The sequence below is a fragment of the Caretta caretta genome, chromosome 7 (genome assembly GCF_965140235.1).
Source record: "Caretta caretta isolate rCarCar2 chromosome 7, rCarCar1.hap1, whole genome shotgun sequence".
Taxonomy (NCBI): Eukaryota; Metazoa; Chordata; order Testudines; family Cheloniidae; genus Caretta; species Caretta caretta.
The window spans coordinates 122399719-122418488 of NC_134212.1; the positions used below are offsets into that span (position 1 = coordinate 122399719).

Here is an 18770-nt window from a genome sequence, read left to right on the forward strand (position 1 = left end):
AGAGAGCACACAGGTAAACAGACAGGCCAACCCTGAGCCAGCAAAGCAGCGTGAGATACCAGCAGGAGGAATTGGCAGATGAACAACAGTTTTGGGATGGGTAAAGTCATTCCACATCTCTCAGTAAACCCGCTTTTAAAGTGGGCTGAATAATGCATGTTAAAACACCAGATAAGCAACAAAAAAATCTGACTGTGGAAGCAAGACCCTTTAACACGAAATAACGCAAGTTAACCTGCAACAAGTTTCAAGTGTAGACAAGCCCTTCGTTTCACCATCTAAACTGCAGATACTGAGGCAGAAAGGTGAAGTGATTTGTACAATAATGCTTCACAAGCAAGTCAATGGCAGAACCAGGATTAGAATTTGAGAGTTCTTAATAGCATCCTTGTGCTTTTCCTTTAAAGATCTGACAATATACAAAAGAAATCATCTTTTTAAAGTGTTACAAAAGATAAAGTGCTATTTTAAAGTTCGCCCTCATGAAAATGTACCTCCTTTAAGAAAGCCTGGCTGTTCAGCCCCCTCTATTACCACAAGCTTTACACTAATCTCTAGTTTACATGTTCATCAAGATACTGCACCCTCAAAGGCTCTTAGTTTGGAATTGACAAGATGTCTGGTTTTTGGGTAGGGATGAAAAATGCTGACTCAGCCAGAGGACTTTATATGCAATATTTGTACAAGCCAAATAACATTTTTTTAAAAACTATTTATATAATTAAATGTGAGAATTAAAGGCATAAACAAGCTAAGTTTTACCCTGCACCCAGTGCTGAAAGAAAGGACAATGACTTACAAAGATTACTGGAAAACCACTTAAAGTTGTGCAAGAGATAAAAGAAGTTCTCTTCATAAGAATTTTGACAAAGATTGTGTGTGTCACTTATTTAGGAATCTAAATGAATGTTTAAAAAAATTGTAATGGCAGTTTAAGTGTTTAGGCTTCAAAAAATTAGATTCTTCTATACTGGAGATGCAGGACAGGAACTTACAGAACCAAAATGGAGAGGGCTAGGACACAAATGGAGGAAAGACCTGAACAACAGAAAAAAACAGGCATTGGACTGAAATCCCCAGGGCAAGAGGCAACGAGCAGACCGAGCACAACATGGAAACACAGAACAGAACTGAAAGCCATCAAAACGATAACAGAAGAAGCTCAGACTGCAGCGAGAGCCTGTCAAAGATGGAAGCGATGGTGAAGAGCCTATGTTCCGCACGGAATAAAGAGGCTAGGGTGACCAGACAGCAAATGTGAAAAATCGGGACAGGGGTTGGGGGGTAACAGGAGCCTATATAAGAAAAAGACCCAAAAATCGGGACTGTCCCTATAAAATCAGGATATCTGGTCACCCTAAAAGAGGCATAAGTCGGTCAAGTCAGTCATACTGGATATGCGGCAATAGCTCACCAGAAGCCCACCCAGATGTTTATTTTCCTCCACTTGCACTAATACAAACACACCCGTCATCTAAGGTCTCTGTAAGTTGCATGGCTGCACAGCAGCCTAGTAAGCAGCCCTGGCGGACCTGCCACGGTGGTGGAAACAGGCCCCCCCCCCCGTGGTCCCTGACCTGTTGCGGCCGGGGGGCGGGAGGGAGACGGGACAGGCGTCCCGCCCCCAGCCTGAACCTAGTCCAGTCCTCAACCTGCTGTGGTGGGGAGGGGCGCCTCTCCCCCCCAGCCCAGGTGCTGCTGCAGGAAGAAAGAGCTGGGGGGAGGGCAGTCCTCTCTCTCCACCATAGCCCCGGAGCAGCCTCCACTCCAAACCCCACATCCCTAGCCCCAGTTACGCAATGCTGTACACACATGCAGTGGAGCGAATATTCCTTCCTGATCCTTGTGGCCATTAACTTACACCTCAACCCCTACTAATGTACAACAAGACATTTAAATGTGTGACATATGACCTAAGCGTGGAACACCTGGAGTAGCAATCAAACTTATTTTTAACTTATTCTCACTGTGTGGATCAAATGAACAGATCTGCACTCTCTTACAGGAGAGGAGGTTAAGGAACGGTTCCCTACTCAAGGGTTTTCAGAGATGTTCCCAGCCCAGGCTTCTCATAGGACATGAGGGGAGATCCCTGACCAGGCTGCCCCCAAATTCAGTAAATGCAGGCCAAACTCGCTTTAGCTGGACTGCGTTGGTAATGTCATCATGCTACCACCACCTGACCAAGGGCGCAGACGGTCCTCAGCTCTCCTCCTCCAGCAGCTGTAGCCCCTCCCACTTCTCCTCGCCACACTTCCCCTCCAAAAGGGGAGAGAGATCTCGGAACGAACGATGGTTAGGGAAAAGGGAAGGGAGAAAAATGGGGCCCCATTACAGTTTTCACAGGAAGGAAGAGACAAGTTGAGCCTCAACCCTATGAAGAACACAGCAGCCAAGGGCCACCTCTTCTTCCTCTGTCTGTGAAAACCATATAGGCCCCAGCTGCCTTCCTTGCCCAGAAACCACAATGGACTCCCTTCTTCGGAGGCCTTGCTCTACTGCTTTGAAAGGGAAGGGGGAGCAGAGAAAGAAGCAGAGGGCTAACTGCCAAAGATGGGTCACCTTCTCTTCCCAGCCCTGCTGGCTCCTGAGGTCTGCAGAGCATCACCTAAACTGGCAGTACAGCAGCATACAAAGGCCAAATCAGCTGCAATGCAGAATGTACAACAAAATGTTGATTCCTCAAGAGCTCTGGTTTGCACGATATTTGATAACTCCTTCGTATTCAAAGCTAATAAAATGTATTATTGCTCAAAAAAAATTAGTCTTTACAATCCTGCTACAGTATTTGACTATGAGCCCCTGTTGAAGTGAATTCCCCAGGATGACTACCGTACTCCGACTATTCTGTTCTTTTTTTAAGACCAGGATTATAACCTGATTGATTGCAACGCTTTAGGGTAGTGTTTCTCAACGACCAGTCCACGGACCTGCGCTGGTCCCCGAGATCTCCCTGACACAGTTTAGGAAGGCAGCAAGCCAGTCCCTGGTATCAAAAAGGTTGAAAAAAACTGCTTTAAGGCATAGTATTCATTGGTGATAGATGAAGTTTATCCTTAATCCTGCTCTACCACTTCTTCCACTATACTTCTTTCCAGTCAGCATTGAACCAAGACTGCAGCATGGCATGCAGAGGTGCTTTGTCACAGAAGTTCTGTTTTTTGTACTAGATGTATAATCAAGATACTAACCATTCACCTAATCATTACAAGATACCATGGCACGTTCTGCAAATGTAATGGTGTTAATCCCAGCATACCCAGCATTTTTGCCAAATTCTAATCCAAGTATTTACATTCTGACCCTAATTTCCCCACATCATTTCAGATGGATAAAATAGTCCCTTCAATTCCAGTTCTGAACTGTTGGGCAATGTTACTGTGTACTATTAAAGAACTTCTGCATTCCACCTCAGAGGAAGCGGCATCAATTCCTGTATATCGTATGTAATATACTGCAAGCAAGCAAGATGGAACTAAGCCTCACTGAAAGTAAATGAGACTTGTGTCCTAAATCAATTGTCTCTCCAATATCCAGGGGCTAACACAGCTATAACACTGCAAACCTACCAATTAGGTGCTTTTGAAAATTCCACCCAGAGTCAGTAAATGGCTTTAGTATCTCTGCTTCAAAAAGGGTTACGAAATTACTATGCCTAATAGAAACCATAGCATTTGTCTCACTGATTCAGACACTGCACAGTCTGCACATAACGGGTTCCCAGGGTCTTCAAAGGCCCTGAAGTAGGACGTTCATTTTCTAAATACACTTCTACAGCTATCACTTTCCAGTTTCCAACAGTTCTAAACACTTCACAGGGAAGATATAAAGCAATTTTTTATTAATACAAATTTATCCAAGTTTTACAGGGAAACAAAGACCATTTAATGCTTTGGTTCCCCATTTTCTAAAATCTTTGAGACTGGAGTCCACAGTAGGAAGATTTTTGTTTGAAGGCATTACACTGTATTATGTATGTCAAAGTCTCCATTCCCTGTCATTTTGTTCCTGCAAGTGTATCTGCTTTGTTACAGGCCAATGAACACAGATGAGTTTTGGCTGTGATTTGTTAACTCAGAGAACACAGCCTTGAAATCTTGATTAGCAATCACTTACCACACATGCCTCCTATCAGCCCAAAGCTATGTGGCAACAGAATTGAGATAAAGCAGCAAAGAGCAAGACCACACAAAACTTGCCTCTTACCTCCCCCATTCTAAAAGCACTCAAAACTTATTTTTGGTATTGCATTTTTCAAGCTTCAGCATGCTGACATTTGTTAAGGAGGGTCTCGGCTTCAATCATTCCATTAGATGAAAGCTGCCCACAGTGTTTTCAAGTGTAGAGAATGATGGGAAGGAAAATAGTTTTGGACTTCTATGGTGACTTGCATTCATCCTTGTGAGGCAGGCACGTCTTTTCATTTCACAGATGGAGAAAATAGTCACCAGAGGTCAAAGGACTTGCCTCAAGACACAGAGAGAGTCTATGGCAGAGCTAGGAATATAATCCAGAACTCCTGATTCCTAGTCTCATGGCCTAACCACTAGATTACACACTGCCAGTAAGAGCAAGGACAGGAATACAAGGACAGGTTAACTTAAGTTTTTTTGTTTTTCTGAAGAGACACAAGCATAGGAGATACAAAAAAATTCCAGATGAGACTGACGGGAAAGGGATCAAGATCTTGGGCTGATGAAGAGGAGCAAAAATAAGAAATTAAGAAAATAAGTTAAGAGGTTACTGTATTTTTGACACTGCAATTTGAAACAGACTGAGGTGAAATGCTAAGTGCTGGCAAATGGAACGCAATCACGGGTGACGAAACATCTGCAAAGGCTATTTTATCTAAACTTCAGATCACAAGAGACTTAAGATTCAAAAACAGTCAAAATGACAATAGAGAGTTAGTTTGAAGACAGCACTATATAAATTCAGCCCTCCTCCGAAGCGTTAACTGTTTGGAAAGCAGTCTGCAGACTGGCAAATGAGTCACCCAGTAATGAAAGGTTTCAGAGTGGTAGCCATGTTAGTCTGTATGAGCAAAAACAACAAGGAGTCCCTGTGGCACCTTGGAGACCAACAAATTTATTTGGGCATAAGCTTTTATGGGCTAAAACCCACTTCATCAGATGCACGGAGTGAAAAATACACTCCGTGCATCTGATGAAGTGGGTTTTAGCCCACGGAAGCTTATGCCCAAATAAATTTGTTGGTCTCCAAGGTGCCACAAGGACTCCTTGTTGTTTTTGCTAGTAATGAAAGGAACTCATCATATAGATGGAGACATGTGTCATGATCCTTGGCTCACATTCAGGCACAAAGACACATATGAGTATCCAAAAAGTACTAGATGCCTTCTAAACACATAGTAAGACATGGTCCCTGCCCTAAAGAGGTTACCATCTAAAACAGTTTTGTCTAAGGTTATTATCGTTAAACATTTAGCAGCCTGTTACACGACAAGATCCTAGGTTTTGCCAGATTGGCTCAGATCTGAGATCCATCTAGTTCAGTATCTTGTCTCGGACAGGTGACTGGTACCAGATACTTCCGAGGAAGGTGCAGGAACCCTGCCGTAGCAGACTTGGTATAGTCTGTCCACAGTCTCAACCTGATCTATGAGATTAGACCTCTTGGAACACTGGGTGGTTCCAGACAACTGGAACAAAGCTAACGTTACTAGGGGTTGTGATGGATTCTTCATCACCGACAATTTTCAGCATCAAGACTGGATGTTTTTTCTAAGAGAAATGTTGTAGTTCAAACAGGAATTAATTCAGGGAAGTCCTATGACTAGGGGCCTACCAAATTCACGGCTGTGAAAAATGCATCATGGACTACGAAATCTGGTCTCCCACCGTGAAATCTGGTCTTGTGTGTGCTTTTACCCTGTACTATACCAATTTCACAGGGGAGACTAGAGTTTCTCAAATTGGGGGTCCTGACCAAAAAGGGAGTTGCAGGGGGTCAGAAGGTTATTTTAGGGTGGATCGTGATATTGCCACCCTTACCTCTGTGCTGCTGCCTTCGGAGCTGGGTGGCCGGATAGTGGCGGCAGCTGGCTGAGGGCCCAGCTCTGCAGGCAGCAGGTCAGAAGTAAGGGCGGCAATACCATACGAGGCCATTCTTACTTGTGCGCTGCTGCTGGCGGTGGCTCTGCCTTCAGAGCTGGGCTCCCAGCCAGCAGCTGCCGCTCTCCAGCTGCCTAGCTCTGAAGGCAGAGCCACCGCCTGCAGCAGCGCAGAAGTAAGGGTAGCAGTACCGCAACCCCAGTACAATCACCTTGCGACCCCCTCAACTCCTGTTTGGGTCCGGACCCCTACATTTACAACCCCGTGAAATTTCAGATTTAAATAGATAAAATCATGAAATTTACTATTTTTAAAATTCTAAGACTGTGAAATGGACCAAAATGGACTTTGAATTTGGTGAATTTGGTAGGGCCCTACCTATGACCCGTGACATACAGGAGTTTAGCCTAGATGATCACAATGGTCCCTTCTGGCCTTCTAATCTATTAATCTTAGAGAATGGATTAAGCCCTGAAGCATGAGGTTTAATATTCCTTCCAAAATGCGTTAGTATTAATCATAAGCACTGGATATTCATGATATCCATATAAGTGTCCAATCCCTTTTTTAATCTTGTTAAATTCTTGGCCTCATCATCTTCTTGTGACAATCTTCACAGCCTAATTATGCATTGTGTAAAAAACGTATTTTATTAGTTTTGCATTTTCCACATTCTAATTTCACAAAATGTCTTGTGTTATGAGGCAGAGAGAAGTTCTTGATGTACCTTTTTATATCTTCAGCATTTTATATTTGTCTTCTAATACCTTCTTATCTGTCTCTGTCGCGGGGTAGGTACACCCCAGTCACAGGATGGCAGGTTGCGTGCGATAAAGGGTTATGGCTCAAGTGGCTAGTGTAGATACTGCTGTTTTAGCCCATAAAGCATGGCAGTGCAGCCTAGCAGCCAGAGTCCTTGGGGCTGCCCTTGCTCTCAGGGCAGCATGGTCTAATGGCCAGAGTCCTTGAGCAGTGCCCACACCCTGCGACAGGTGTGGGGCAGGGTACGGGGATCCGGGCCCACCATTCTCAACTGGGTCCTGACCCAGGGCCCTAAGAAACCAGTAGTCCACGGTTCAGCTCAATTTCCCATTTTAACAGTTGTGTTCCCTGGGTTGCTTCCTACCTCTGTTTCCTGCTCTGAGTTCTCCTACAGGTGTCAGCCTTCTGGCCCACTCTCATCCCCCAGGGTCAGTGGGGATTCTGCCGTCGATCCAACTGGCTTGGCCTCCATGGTCCGTAGCGCCAGCAACAACCTGGCAGGAGCCCACAGCATACATCCATTCTCCTCCTCAACCAGCCCAAACTAAGCTGGGCCACTCCCTTTTATATCCTGTCTCCAGGCTAAGCATGCCCATCAGGAGTTGGGGGACATGGCCTCTTCATCTCACAGTGTGTGGTTAACCGCAGCCAGATCAGTGCGGGGGAGGTACACCCAGTCACAGTCTCCTTTCTAAAATAAACAATCCCAGTCTTCTCAATCTCTCTTCACACCAGTTTTCTATATCCTTGATTATTCGTCACCATTCTCTGAACCCCACCTAATTTTGTGAGAGAGAGTACCTTAATAAAGACATGATAATGTTCTTCATACCATTCCTTATTCATCTTAATATCTTGTTTGCTTTCTTGACTGCAGCTGCACATCGAGCAGAAGTTTTCATTGAGCTGTCTACAATGACTCCCAGGTCCCTTTCATGCACGGATACCGTTAATGTAGAACTCTGAGGGGTATGAATAGTTAAATGTATTCCTCCGAAGTTCATTACTCTGCATTTATGAACACTGAACTTCGCTTGCCATTCTGTTACCTATTCACCTAGCTTGTTTAGATCTGTCCAAGTTCACCACAGTCCTGTCTGGTTCCAACTGCCCTAAATAGCTTTCTCATTTGCACCTTTTGCTACCTTGCTACTCACCCTTTCCGGATCAATAACATAATTAGACAACACTGGATCTAGTATGAAACCGTGATGCGCCCCACTATTAAACTTTTACCATGATTAAATTTGATTATTATTATTTAATCCTACTCTGTTTTCTGCCCAATATAAATTTAAACACGAAAAGGATAATAATCTTACATTTACTATATGTAATGCCTCGTATCACAGAGGATACCAAAATGTTTCTGAGTAAATTGAAATACAATTACATATACAAGAAACACCTCAACTACCACTGAAACACAGCTACCACTCACATTAAATGTGACCCGCGTTTAAGAATGCCAAGCAATACTAAGGTTTCAGAGGAACAGCCGTGTTAGTCTGTATTCGCAAAAAGAAAAGGAGTACTTGTGGCACCTTAGAGACTAACCAATTTATTTGAGCACGAGCTTTCGTGAGCTACAGCTCACAGATGAAGTGAGCTGTAGCTCACGAAAGCTCATGCTCAAATAAATTGGTTAGTCTCTAAGGTGCCACAAGTACTCCTTTTCTTTAAGCAATACTAAACAACAGACACTCAGACACCATTGTTACAAACAATATAAGGGATTAGAGATGGATGTTTAGGAAGAGAAGAATTTTGAGAAGAATAAAATTTGGGAGGATATTTTAGGTAGGTAGGCCATATAAAAATCCTTTGATGGAATTTGGCCAGAATAATACATATATCCAGCAGCACTATGCCGAGCTATTGGTTCAGAAGAGACTCAGAGAGAAGAATGCCACCTACTGGATGATGTTGAGATTCAAGCCCTGACCTGGCCTGACCTTGCTTGGCTTGTGAGGTCTGACAGGATCAAAGAACAAGGTGCTATGGCTGACAGCCATAGTTAGCTATAACCAGCCCTGAATTTTCTGGGTTGTATTTTTAAATAAGTTGTTTTTGTTTTTAATCAATTAATTTTTAATTGTAGTGGATTCTCAGACAGATAATTATGATTCCGAGTTAAAAGCAGCCCCAATTACTCTAAAAAAAAACAACAACAACAACAACCACCACCAAGGACTTACCCAGGATACATTTTACTTTTTCAAACCAGATTTTACATTTGCTGTATAGAAATAAATTTACGCCTCAGCTCAGATAGCTTGGAGAAAATCATGTAACACTGTACATGGTTCTGAGTTCACAGCCATGTATGAAACAAGAGTTTGAATTGATGGGAAAACATGCTACAAACAGGTGGACAGCCAGTTGAATTATGGTGCAACTATCACAGTACATGGAGTCCTTAATCCAACCTGCAGAGTCACTTAGAGGTTCCCAGTCTGAGCAAGGACAGAATGTACTTTGATCCCCACTGTCTCCTGCCAAAGCTGCAGAAATCAGTGAGCCAAAACCAACAGTCTCAAAAGATATTGTGGCAGAGGTGTAATATGCCCTATGGTTATATACAGCAGATTTCATTCTGAAGGATCTCAATGCACTTTTAAAAATATAGGAATAACTTCACTCTCTGAATAAAAGTGGCTAGGCCAACAAAGGTCTTTTGGAGTCTAAGGCTACGTCTACTCTAGCATTTCTGTCAATGTAACTTATGTTGTTCATGGGGTGTGACAAAACACCCCCGAGTGACATAAGTTACACCAACAGAAGGGCCAGTGTGGACAGTGCTATGTCAGTAGGAGACGCTCTCCCACTGATATAGCTACCGCCACTCATTGGGGCTGGCTTAATTATGTCAAAGGGAGAGCTCTCTCCCATCAACAGAGAGCGGCTACACAGGAGATGTTACAGAGGCAAAGCTGCATCAGTACAGCTGTGCCACTGTAAGGTCTCTAGTGTAGACATGGCCCAAAAAGAAGGACCTGTACCCTGACCACACCCATTGGTGGATTATGGAGCTTTTTCCTTGCTCTGATGTTTCAGGCACAGGCCTCTATGTGAGGCAGGATACCAGCTCAAACCCCAGGTGCTAAATGCAGCCTCAGCTCAGGTGAAATGTGGCAGCTGTTTAACAGCATACACCCATGTTATACAAAAGTTTAGAACATTAAATAGAAATGCTGTACTATGATAATGCTTGACGTAGCTTCAACTGCAGAGCTGAGTTTTGCACTTAAAGCAGGGATTCAGCCTCCTTCTTATGTATAAAGAATAGAAAGTATCATCCCCAAAATTAGAACACTGATATTGAACTTGGCGTGAGACATTTTACAAGTAAACCCATTACACTGAGAAGACTTGTAAAATGTGTCCTTTAAGCTCTCTCAGACTTTTTTTGTCTCAAATGATCTTAAGACTGGAACAACACAGGCTCTTCAAACTTTTCATATTAGTTATACCTCATTGAAATCTGCGCATAAGCTACATTTGACAGAATATAGTTGTAATTAAGCTAAGAAATCCATACATGCTAGGCATGGAAATGTACAGTAAAGGCATCCAAACTACTTTTATTCTGCCCTATACTGACATGATACAACACCACAGAATTATGATTAATGCATTTTAGAGTTTATGGTTCCAGATTTGATAAAACGGATTTTTAAAGATATTTATTTTTCACTCCCCCTCGCTTTATGGTGTCACTTCAGAGCAGAGTTAAAGAATGCAAACCATCTTAACTGTTTGATTTCCTTTTCAGTTTAACCTTAACTCTGAATTTCTTGATATGTAGTGGGGTTTTTTTGGATAACTGCAATATTTTAACCCTTAATTTACTAATACATACTCTCAAGATTAATTCCAGTTTACTGGATACAAGGAAAGGTCAAGGAGGCAGAGAGTGGTTAAGCAAACTGAAGTCCAGATAGTATAGAGCAATAAAATAAGAGTAACTATAGGAAATTTTTTGGTAAAGACTATAAGCAGCATGGACTATTTTTAATCCGAAAAGCAGAATCATCTGCAACAGAGCATGCTCTTGGGAACTTTTGTTCAGTGCAGGCTCAACAATAAGAGCTCAACCTACTGAATTACACAACACATTCCCTGCAATAACACCTCACCATTCTTTAGTCTCCCAGTGCCAGTACCGCCCATCCTAGCTTTACGCAATGTTACTTATAAGATCTGAAGGAATCACAAATATAAGGTGGCATGGATGCAGGTGTACATGAATAAAATTTTGTTATAAGCTTATTTTCAATATTTCACATTTCTGATTACAATTCGTAGTAGGCGGTGCAATAACACTAGGTGTTTGAGATGCAGAGGTAACCTAATATCTAAAATAAGCAATGTAAGCCAATTTTATATAAACAAAAACTTTACAAAGGAAACTTATAAAATATCTTCTTGCCTCTATCTGGTCACCACAGGAAATACACATTACCAAGAACAGTGTGCCTTCACTCATGAAATACATAAACTTTTTAAAGCACCCCATCCACTCTCCTGCTGTCTTCCTCCCCCGAGCCCCACTTCTCATATCCACCAAGGTCTATTTTGCTGTTGTATTGATTTGAAAGATTAGACGTACAAATTGCATACACAAGTAGTCTAGGAACAAACTTGCTTGTATTACTGTTGCCATGTCTTCCCTCACCAATTCCTTCTTGTTTGAGACACACTGAGAGGCAGTGACTAACAAAAAGAAAAGGAGTACTAGTGGCACCTTAGAGACTAACCAATTTATTTGAGCATAAGCTTTCGTGAGCTACAGCTCACTTCATCGGATGCATGTACTCCTTTTCTTTTTGCGAATACAGACTAACACGGCTGCTACTCCGAAACCAGTGACTAACAAGTATCTTTTACTCACTTTACAGCAGCTACTGCATCTTTGTTTGTATATAAGGGAACATAGAGGTCCACAGTTTTCTAGAAATAATTCCTCCCTCTGAATGGCCCACCGCTAAGATATGCCATTTGCACAAAGTTGAAAATTTTATTTACATTAGCTCCCAAAGGAAGTGGTAGAAGCACCAACACTTGGATCAGTAAAAACCAGACCGAAGACACAGTCGAGAGTACACAATAGGGTACAGTCTTGCACTAGTCCGCACAGGAAAGGACATAAGATTTAACAGATCTACAATTTCCATGGTCACAGATAGGCTGCATCTGAAAATATTTAGAAGATTCTGGACATTCAGCACTCCAAAACAGCAGCCTTCCTGCCACTCAGCAAAACAAGATTTTCAATCACCTTGGTAAATATACACAATCAGGAGGAGATCATAAATTTTGTGGTCAATTCTCCCATCAGTGGGTCAACCCTGGGTGTCCCGAACAATATGTTTTGAGATGGGCGCATCTCTGGGTGAGAGTCCATGATCTGGGTTACATGGAAGGTCAGAATACAGGATAATAATTACCTCTCCTGGATTCAACCCTAATAATCTGTTGAATTTATTTCCAGGGTTGCGGGGTTGGCTGGTTGGCTTTTTTCTACCCGGGGTCCTTCATACACCACACACTAAGAACCGGCGGGGCTGACGTGGGGCAATGGAAGAGAATATGACAACACAGAGGCAAAAAGATTCAACAAAACGTGGGAAGGGAAGAAGGGAGGGCTTCGACCCTCCTCCTGGGGAGCTCAGAATAAGGGGAGAAATCTTCACTGCGGGCAGGGCAGCGCGTTAAGAAAATCAACAGCACACAGACGAAGGTGAAGGCAGGAACCCGCTTAGGCCCCTTTCCCAGCTATGAGGGGGGTACACAGGCATGGGGGGGGGGAGTGGAGCCTGCTGGGCCAGGCCCCAAAGTAACCCCCCCCCGCCCCGGGAGCTGCATCCCGAGCACACAGTGCAGCCCCCCTTCGCACCCCTGAGGGGTCCCCCGAGGGCAGCTCCCCTCCTCGGACACCGGGCCCCCAAGCCTGTCGCCCCCCACAGGCCTATCGCTGCCCCCTCAGCCCCTACCTGGGCGGGCTCCACGCTGGCCGGCAGCCCCTCGGGCAGGACCTGGAAGAGCAGCAGGGCCATGGCGCCGAGGAGCCTCCTCTCCATCCCCCCCCCCACCCCCCGCCTACCTAACCCTACCGCGCCCGGCCCGGGACGGGAGCAGAGGGGCGCCCCGGCTGCCGCCCCGCCCACCTGGCGTTCCCATTGGGCCGCCCCACGCCCCGCTCTGCCTGTCATTGGCTCATGTCATCCGCGCGTGACACCCCCACCCCCCAGGGGTTGAGCTAATCCCGTGAGCCGCCATCTTGAGTGCGGCCCGGGAAGAACTTTTTTTTTTTTCCGTTTTGGCCGCCATCTTGAGTGAGGCGGAAGCACATGGAAGGGGCTGCTGCGGAAAGGGAAACTCGGCGCCTGACATTTAAAGGGCCGGCGGTGGGAGGTGGATGGTGGCCCAGGGCCCTCTCCACCAGCACGGCCGTCTGGCCTGTGCCCACCCCACCCCGTCCCGGCCCTTCCCTTCCTCCCCCAACTTGTCCCCAACTTTGTAAGGAGAGAGATCACTTTAGATAAGCTATTACCAGCAGGAGAGTGGGGTGAGGGGAGAGAAAACCTTTTGTAGTGGTAAACACCCTTTTTGTCATGGTTCGTACGTATAAGAACATCTTCTGTATTTTCCACAGTATGCAACCGATGAAGTGAGCTGTAGCTCACGAAAGCTTGTGCTCAAATAAATTGGTTAGTCTCTAAGGTGCCACAAGTCCTCCTTTTCTTTTTGTCCCCAACTGTGTCCCTGTCACCCTGACCCTGTCACCCCCTCCTTTTCCCCGCGATTGTGTCCTCATCACCCCCAGCTCCCCGCCTGTGTCCCTGTCACAGCTCTCCCTTCCCATCCTCCACGCCTGTGTCTCCATCACCCTTAACTGTTACACCCTGACCCTCCCCCAACCACGTCCCCATCACAGCCTGAGCCCCTGACCACATCCCTGTCATGCCCCAACTCTCCCTCCTGACCATGTTCCTGTCACTCCCAGACCCTCCCTCGACTGATCATGTCATGGATTGAGAACTGGTTAAAAGACAGGGAACAAAGGGTAGGAATAAATGGTAAATTTTCAGAATGGAGAGGGGTAACTAGTGGTGTTCCCCAAGGGTCAGTCCTAGGACCAATCCTATTCAACTTATTCATAAATGATCTGGAGAAAGGGGTAAACAGTGAGGTGGCAAAGTTTGCAGATGATACTAAACTGCTTAGGATAGTTAAGACCAAAGTAGACTGTGAAGAACTTCAAAAAGATCTCACAAAACTAAGTGATTGGGCAACAAAATGGCAAATGAAATTTAAGGTGGATAAATGTAAAGTAATGCACATTGGAAAAAATAACCCCAACTATACATACAAAATCATGGGGGCTAAATTAGCTACAACTAATGAAGAAAGAGATCTTGGAGTCATTGTGGCTAGTTCTCTGAAGACATCCATGCAGTGTGCAGTGGCCGTCAAAAAAGCAAACGGGATGTTAGGAATCATTAAAAAAGGGATAGAGAATAAGACGGAGAATATCTTATTGCCCTTATATAAATCCATGGTACGCCTACATATTGAATACTGTGTACAGATGTGGTCCCCTCATCTCAAAAAAGATATACTGACATCAGAAAAGGGCAACTAAAATGATTAGGGGTTTGGAACGGGTCCCATATGAGGAGAGATTAAAGAGGCTAGGACTTTTCAGTTTGGAAAAGAGGAGACTAAGAGGGGATATAATAGAGGACTATAAAGTCATGAGTGGTGTGGAGAAAGTGAATAAGGAAAAGTTATTTACTTGTTCCCATAACATAAGAACTAGGGGCCACCAAATGAAATTAATGGGTAGCAGGTTTAAAACAAATAAAAGGAAGTTCTTCTTCGCTCAGCGCACAGTCAATGTGTGGAACTTCTTGCCTGAGGAGGTTGTGAAGGCTAGGACTATAACAGGGTTTAAAAGAGAACTGGATAAATTCATGGAGGCTAAGTCCATTAATGGCTATTAGCCAGGATGGGTAAGGAATGGTGTCCCTAGCCTCTGTTTGTCAGAGGGTGGAGATGGATGGCAGGAGAGAAATCACTGATCATTACCTGTTAAGTTCACTCCCTCTGGGGCACCTGGCATTGGCCACTGTCGGTAGACAGGATACTGGTCTAGATGGACCTTTGGTCTGACCCAGTACGGCCATTCTTATGTCCTTATGTCCCTGTCACACCCTGACCCTCCCTCCTCTGCTACCATGTCCCCATCATGCCCCAACCGTATCCCCTGTATGAAACAACTTCATCCTTCTCCCCACCCAGTATGATTGGTACCATCATCCACTGCCTCGGGAAGTGAACTAGACACCCTGACAGGTCTGGTCCGGGCTCTGGCCTCATCTATGACAGTCAAGACAGACCCAGAACGGCTGATGGCTCCAGTGCAGGTGCCCCTGCTGCTATCACCCCAGAGAAAGACACGGGAGGGCCATGGTGAGGGAACAGGTCGGGAAGCTTCACACTGCATGGGCCACAGGAGGCTCCATGTGGGGTGGGCCTAGGACCCCAAATTGCCTTGATTCCTTCCTGTCCAGAGAACATTCTGCTTGTGCCCACTAAAGGAGCTGAGGACCCGCAAGCCTGAGAATCCCACCCCAGCAGTCCCCCTCCTGAACAGGGTCAGGGGAGGGAGAGAATGTGGGTGTGGGAAGGGGATCAGCATGACAAGCGAGTGGACACATTCCCACTGTTAAGGTGTAAGGTTGCTCCTGCCGTGTTAGCTCTGCCATATTGCACATGCTGCATTTTCAGTGCCCAATATTAAATAACCAATAATGCTGTGGCAACACTAAAGGAAAGAGGAATAGAAAATGTCGCTTGACAGAGCTTAGCTTAGGGAAGGTCCTGGCTTTTTGATGTGCAGAAAATCCTACCTGTCCCTTTGCACTAATGCGGGGGGAATTTTTTGCATGTAATTCTCATTTGATTTGATTTTTTCTTTTCAAGATACAACGCTGTCATGTTTCACGTTTTTGGCCATCAGTTCGCTCAGGACTTGTGCTCACAATTGCTCAGTAAAACATATCCTTGCTTTGCAAATAAATAAATAAATAAACCCTCTGTCCCTCCCAAGGCAGCAGTGTTTGCTCAGCTTATCGCTAACCCCCTCCCCCAGCAAAACAAACAGCATGTGTTCCTCTTGAGGCGGGTACAGAGTATGCCAGGACTCAGCGTGACAGGGTATGTGCTGAAGCAACATTCCTGGAGGAGTGAAAATGGTGGTGGCAGCATCGGCTGGTGCCTGCCTCTGTGTCTTTTGCCTTCTCTATTCCAGTTTGCTTTCTGGCCCCTCTGCCTTGGGCCTGCTTTTCACTTCTTTCTGAGAAAAGTCTGAGGTGGAGGACTCAGACTCAGGGCATCTGATTGACTTTCTGCACCCAGAGTATGAGATCCCTGAGAGACCCACCTTTTTCTGAACAGTGGTGCCTGCCTGTCATTTAGAGGAGGTTGAAAGGGAATCCTCAGACTTCTCAAGGAAGATATTTGGGGGTATCATTCATGGTGCCCTGATAACTGGTCCAATATGAAGTCCATCCATGGTGCTGGTCACTCGTCTGAGGCAACTACTTGGAGAAGATGGCTGCACTCTCATTGCCAGCTGCTGCACCTCTTGCTGCTACTAAGCTCACTTTCTCTTGCAAGCTTTTAGTTCTGTGGCCAACTCCACCAGCAGAGCCTTGTGCATCAGCCTTGTTTGTGTGGTCCTTCTTCACAAAGACATACCACTGAAGCTACTGGACAGGCAATCCACCTGGAGACATGGCTAAAGGCCGGGCAACCTAAAGCTGGCTTGTTTATGATGTTACCAGCTTTGCCCATTAATATGGGGTATGCTCATTTATTAGGGTTACTCTTCGGGGGGACAGGGGGCTGTATTTCTATTGATGTACTGCTGATGTCACTTGTGTTCTCATACAGAGCTCTACTTCTCCCTGCTGCAAGTTCCCTCCCAGTGGAGCTATCCTGCAGACCTAGGTTCCCCAGGGCTGGGTTCTTCCAGCCCCAGCCTCAGACAAGAACACACACATTAACAGAGGGTGTCTGAGAGGAGCGGGTTACTCAGCACTCCCAAGCAGACCTCTTATATATCCCCGGACTCAGTAAGCTGGGTCAAGCAGCACTTCCAAGCTGCCACCCTCATATGTCCCAGGTTCAGCCTGTGTCTATCCCCACTTTTCATGTTACAATTGTTCTGGTAGTAACCCACTCGATGAGCAAACCCCACAGGATTTTTGGGCGTTGCAGGATCTTTTAGCTTAGGTACAAGGAGCATTGCTGCAGAGCGAATGAGGAAACCAAAAAACACCCACGGGGTAGGGGAGGAGGGTGGGAGGGAGAGAGAGAGAGAGAGAGGGAAGCAACCAGCTTAATCATGAAAGTTATTTATTGCCAGGTAATAACCATACGGGAGCCAAACAAACAAAACAGTTATAATATTAAATCTAACTTAAACTTGATCATAAAAGTCAGATTTAGAAAACTATAACTGATCACACAATTCAGGGTCAGAAGGCTATACCTAAAGAGAGAGAGGGAGAGCTGGGTTCTCACCACACCAGGAAGCTTGAATCGATTGGGGGTCCCAGGTGATGGTGGTCCCCCTAAGCGCGTCATGGCTGCAGCATGGGAATTGAACTAGAAAATTGTTGTCCCCATCTCTATCAAAGGGGATTTATCAGCCTTAGACACCAACAGTGTTTGAATGTTAAGTCCATCCAGCCGCTGCAGTCATGTCAACAACAAAACTGAAGCACACAGAGTTCCCGTAGCAGGGAGGAGTCCCTTCAAGAAGCTAATGACCTCAATGGCGACGTAGGCTGGGCATGTTTGCTTTGAATAGCAGCGGCACGTTGTGTTACAAGAATTGTCTTGTTAACAACAAGGCACGAGGCACCTTGGCTCCAAGCAGGCACGGCTGGTGCGCACACCGCCGAGCCAAGGCAGGGTGCGTTTGCCCCAGGCTCAGCACAATTCCAGACTTCAGGTGAAATTCCTCTTGTGCAACTTGCACAAAAAAAACTGCCGGCAGGGAGAGGAAAGAGAAGCAATTCTCCTCTTCTTGGGCCTCTTCCCTCCCCAGGGGAAACTGGCCCTTATTTCACTGGGGATTAGAAATATCTGAGATGCCAAATTATCTCCATTATTACTAACAGCAGACCGGCAACCAGGAACCTCCTCCCCAGACTCAAAGCCATCGTCCGGCTGACTGGCTGTGACCTGTTTGTTATTTCCGAGTGCCCAAGGGGCGGGCTAAGGCCCTGCCCAGCAATGAGACATGGTCCCAGCCCCCAAGAGCTTATGATCTGAAACCCTTATCCTGCAGTCAGGTCCACGCAGGTGTGCTGAAGGCAAGGGGGCCCCGCCTGAGCCCAAGGATCCAGAACCAGCTGCAGGATCAGGGCCTAAATTCAGACCTGAAAGTGAGGCTCATAATAAAAAAAAAGGGATGGAGGGAGGGGGAGAGAGGGATGAGATAAGGGGAACCATGAGCAGACCATATGGTTAATCAATAAGACACTCAATTAGGGCTTTTAACAATTGTTCACTGGCCTCTCCTAGGGGAGACATCAAGGGAGGTGTTTGGGGTGAATGGGTTTTGGGAGGGTGCCTCAAGCAGGGGGCAAAGACCACAGATGGCACCAGGGTAGCATGGGTGAAGGGGGAGGGGAAAGGAGGAAAAGGAGACCAGGGCGGAGATATAGAGGCCAAATGGCCTGAAGGCCTTCAGAACAGGCCAGGACACTTGGGCTCACTGCCTAGGACAATGGGGAGCCAAGTGGAGCTGGGCATACAAAGGGATGGGAGGCAGTTGATTAGGGACACAGCGACTAGGATAGACTGGAAGGGGCAGGCCATCCGGGGAGATCAGAGTAACCAAGCCAGAAGGGA

General features: G+C 45.6%; 1 protein-coding gene across 1 annotated transcript in view; it reads right to left on the minus strand.

Moving 5' to 3' along the window:
• WBP1L (WW domain binding protein 1 like) overlaps nucleotides 1-12944 on the minus strand; it is a 92933-nt gene extending 79989 nt beyond the window's left edge. The window contains exon 1 of the mRNA XM_048858175.2: nucleotides 12833-12944. Within this exon, the coding sequence (XP_048714132.1) occupies nucleotides 12833-12919 (87 nt within the window). The 5' untranslated portion in view covers nucleotides 12920-12944. The remainder of the gene's footprint in view (nucleotides 1-12832) is intronic.
• Nucleotides 12945-18770: the final 5826 nt, after the last annotated feature.